General features: G+C 56.5%; 1 protein-coding gene across 1 annotated transcript; it reads right to left on the bottom strand.

Annotated features, from left to right (window-relative positions):
* Window positions 1-1409: 1409 nt before the first annotated feature.
* LOC113208922 (uncharacterized) lies at window positions 1410-3043 on the bottom strand (the record flags this gene model as incomplete). The annotated part of the gene is given in 2 exon segments (XM_052269057.1): window positions 1410-2064; window positions 2796-3043. Coding segments are annotated over 2 exon segments (296 nt in total), but the record flags the coding sequence as incomplete, so codon positions are not given.
* Window positions 3044-4240: the final 1197 nt, after the last annotated feature.

Genomic DNA, 4240 nt, shown 5'->3' with positions numbered 1-4240 from the left:
CCACCCCCGCCCCCGTCATTGTGCAGGAGAAGATCATCGAGAAGTTGGTGACAACGCCAGCCCCGCCTCCCGCTCCCACGACCACCCCTGCGCCAGTCACCACTCCAGCCCCGGCCATCGTCGAGGAGGCGCGCGCAAACGCGAAACAGGAGCTCGCCGAAGAGTTGGAGGAAGTCACCGAACAGCAGCCCACCTTCAAGGAAGTGGAGCTAGAGATCCCGACCGTTAAGTCAGTCGGGAAGGTGGTGCTCGTGGAGACGGTGCGCCGCGTGGTGGACGTGGACAAGTTCGAGAACGCCGAAGGGTACTCGACATCGCCCTCCCGCTCCGAGCAGACATTCGTCGACCCGGACGGCACATTGAGGAAGTTCGAGCGCTTCATCGAGTACGAGAACATCCCTACCACCAAGAAGGTGCAGGTCGCAGTGGAAGAGAAGACCAAGCCGGCTTTTTCTATAAAGAGCGCATCTCTGCGGAAAGGCAGCAGCAGCAGCAGCAGCAGCAGCTTCAGCAGCAGCAGCAAGACCACTCGTCTCACAAGCGCAGCTCCCGAGAGCCTCAGCCTTCTGAAGGCGTCGAGTTTGAGCACCTCCCAGCAAGAGGCGGCTTCGGTGTCAGAGTCGCGCTCCCTCTCATCCTCGTCCTCTCCCTCTTCCTCCTCATACTCACAGGGCTCCGTTAGCGCGAAGCTCGGACTGCAGGGACAGCTCCCTGACAACGAAGAGTTCCTCATCGGCGGCATGAGGGTCAAGCAGAGCAAGTCCCTCAAAGCGCCGCGCGCAGAGATCACCAAGGACGACCTCCCGGTGAACTTCAACCTGCACCACTTCAGAAGCCGCGTGGACGCCGCCTCCGGCACCGTGAGGTTGACCGCCGAGGAGGCTGCCGGCCCGAGCACAACCACCACCAGGTGCGTGGCGAAGCCAGCTGTAGGAGGCAGGCAGGTCAGCGGGGTTCCTCATATGAGAGCGCACTAATTGTCTTTCTCTCCTTGCAGTGAGGAGGGCGTCTCGGCTGCCAAGTCCCTGGTGGAGGAGCCGGTGGTGCAGCCCGAGGTGTCGACTGTCGCCCCGTTGGAGGAGCCGACCGAGGCCAACACCTTGGCGCCCCCGCAGGCGCCTGTCACAGCCCCGTCGGTGTCCACACTGCCGCCGGTGTGAGGCGTGGGCCGCTCGGGTACACCATACCCGTTAGAAATAAGTAAACGACTGAAAATGGCCAGCGCTGTGCCGCACTTGAGTGGTAGTCACTGTAAGACACTTTGGCCGTGCCCAGCGCAAGGTCTGGATAGACAAATAATTTTGTAATTTTGTAAAATATATAGTTTTGTGTACATTGCTCCTTTGCACGGTTTCACCCGCATCCCGTTGCGAAGGTGTAAATATAGTAATAATAAAAACAAAATGATCTTCCACTTCGACTCTCGTATATTACCACAAACGTACTGCTCATCCACTCCGCAAGAAAAATAATAGCACTCGCTTCAACTCTCCAACAGAGCTATATAATGTTTTCACTAATGATAAATGCGTTGCATCTACCTGCTCAGCTCACCACTGCATAAACTGAAGACGAGTACACATCATCACCGCCATCATAGTCTCGGATCGCCGGGCTGCACCCAAGCTCACAAGACATTACATTGACGACGGAAAAAAATCTCAGAACCTGGTTGCGCAGCGCGCTGATCGGCGCTGATGTGTTCGGTGCTCGGTCTCCTGAACCAACCAGTCGAGCGCATCGGCGAGAGGGGGCCGCCCGAAGCACAAAGCCGCTGTTCGGCCGACATCAGTCCAATATCTGAGCTCGCCGGGCCGCGCCGCACTTGCACACACACTCCAGACGCTGAGAGGCCCCTCCCCTCTCCTCTCCCCGCCCCGCCGGGCCGCCGGGGAAATTAACATGATTTCTCTTTTGAGTCGGGTATCGGCGTCGGCGGCCTTGGCATGACGATGTTTTGTTGGCCGAGCACCTCGAAAGGTGCCGCAAGGACGCCCGAATGCTGCTCAGCTCACTTCAATTGGCGGGGCGATGATTTCGGTCACCGCTGCGCCTCTCCAACCTCTGTGAACACAACAGGGGGAAAAAATGAGGAAGACACATAAACTAACACGCAGAGTTCTCGCGGCTAGCAGAAAACAATAGACGTAATGGAGTCTTGTGGTGGCATGTTCCCGCCATGCGTTCGCCTACGAGTACGAGTAGGCAGCGGTAGGCAGCCGCCTTGCGTGTTCAGTGAAAGACCATTGACGACCGGAGTTCAGTCCGGCTCAGTTCCCCCGCTTCCGCCATCGCCGCTATAAGTGTTGATTTCCTTAATTATACTATGAAGGAAATCTTTCAAATTTGTTTGAACTAGTGTGAATAACCTCTCTCTCGGCAGTGGGTGATTGCGGCGCGTGTTAGGGGGGGCTGACCCCTCTCCTGCCGGTCCAAGATATCCGCCTGAAAGGTGGCCAATTTGAACTGCAAAACCCCTGTACATAGGCAACTTGCGCTACCCTCCCGCCTCCTGTGGTGGGTGAGAGGTGAGAGAGTGCAAAGACGCCCGCGTCACATTGGTCACATGCTGGCGGCGGTGTTGCTAACTGCATTGCACGCGCCCCGCACCACGAACAAACTTTATGCTTGTTGTGTGGGGATGGTAGGCCGCTTATGCCGCCGGCGGCGGGCTATTGCAGAGGATTGGAGTTTCCAGTTTCTAGAAGCAGATTGCTTCGGCCTGGAGCAACTACTGGGAGGCTCCCCAGCTAGACTAGTCTGGACGAGTCACCATGACCACCGCCACTACTCGCCTGTTGCTGCCAGCTGGGCCCCGCCGGCACCTCGTTGGAGGAGACCGGTTTGGTGTTGCTGACGCCGCCGCTGCCGCGGCTGTTGTTGTTGAACACGGCGCGCAGGAGCTGCATGAGGAGGCCGGCCCGCACGCGCGTCTCGGCGAGGGTCGCTGGCCTGGAGCCGGCCAGGGCGTCCACCTCGTCGATGCCCGGCAGCCCAGAGGGGAACGTGAAGGACGGGCCGGGCCAAGGGTCGTCGTCGACGGCTGAGAGAAGAAAGCAAAGAGCGGTCACATTGGAGTCCACGAGAGGGAATTCCCCTCTGGACCACGGCGGCATGCAGAGTGCCCGGGTAGGGATCGCGAGCAACTTTTTGTCTGCCGTAACGAAAATGGCGTTCAGTCTGCCCCTGAGTAACTATCATGATAAGTTCTGATGTCTAAGCCGATAATACTAAGTATCTCATCTAATAGTGACCCCCCATGATATGTGTACCTCCCCCCCCCCCCCCACTTCCTCCTGGGAGGAGCAACGTTCCCTACGGCGGACAGGAGAGGGAGAAGGTGTTGGGGAAGGGGGGGGGGCTGTTGGTTGTAATGTAAAGCTGATGCAGCAAGTAAGTCACGGCACGTGAGTGTCTTTGGGCTGCAGGTGCACTCGGTCGCTTGGTAACGCAATAATGTGCCCCTGCCACAGTGTGTCGCGTCAGCCGTGGCCGAGACACCATGCGTGTTAGTATTTCGCAGCAGACTTGTCTTCTACCCCGACGCTCCACACTATACGCATGCTCCCGAGGGGAAGGGGGGGGGCGGCAGGCGGAGATAGCCTGCCACGAGGTAATCCAGTCCAACATCTCAAAAAAAGGTCATCGACCGATTGAGAAATTAGAAAATTTTCCAGCAGCTGAAGCAGTACAACGACGAAGGGAATCGGTATGCGTCGGAAAGTTTCCGAAAGCGATTCTTGTCTCGAACCGGACCAACACTTTTTTTTGTTCTTGCTCGTATATCATCCACTATTAACACAACATTTTGGCACTCTTTCTAAGAATGGTCATACCGGTTTGACAGTTGTGTACCACACGGAAAAAATTACTGAGGATCAAGTATGCTTGGCAGGCTAAATTCGATAGCTGGAATCGATAATCCGAAACGAATAGAACAAACTCCAGCTTGGTTTTATTCGTACAAGTCTCCGGTCGTGACAACCAAGTCCAGCTCGTGGATATCGGATTCTCGATGCCAGTTATCGAATTTAGCCTTCTACAAAACAGAACTGATCCCCACAGCAAAGTCTTTTTTTCCGTGCACTGTTGAAAGTTTATATGATACGAGGGGTACCCTACTTGGTCCAGTCATTGTACCGGGTGATTCAGAGAAGACGCAGGTGCAGGCGGGTTTGCCTACCCACGGGGCTATGGCACCTTACGGGCAAAGCGGGTAGGCAAACCCGCCCGCATCTGC

Source organism: Frankliniella occidentalis, unplaced genomic scaffold, assembly GCF_000697945.3.
Source record: "Frankliniella occidentalis isolate FOCC.00 unplaced genomic scaffold, Focc_3.1 Scaffold81, whole genome shotgun sequence".
NCBI lineage: Eukaryota > Metazoa > Arthropoda > Insecta > Thysanoptera > Thripidae > Frankliniella > Frankliniella occidentalis.
The sequence above is the reverse complement of the archived record's forward strand: the minus strand, read 5'-3'. Positions and strand labels throughout refer to the sequence as shown.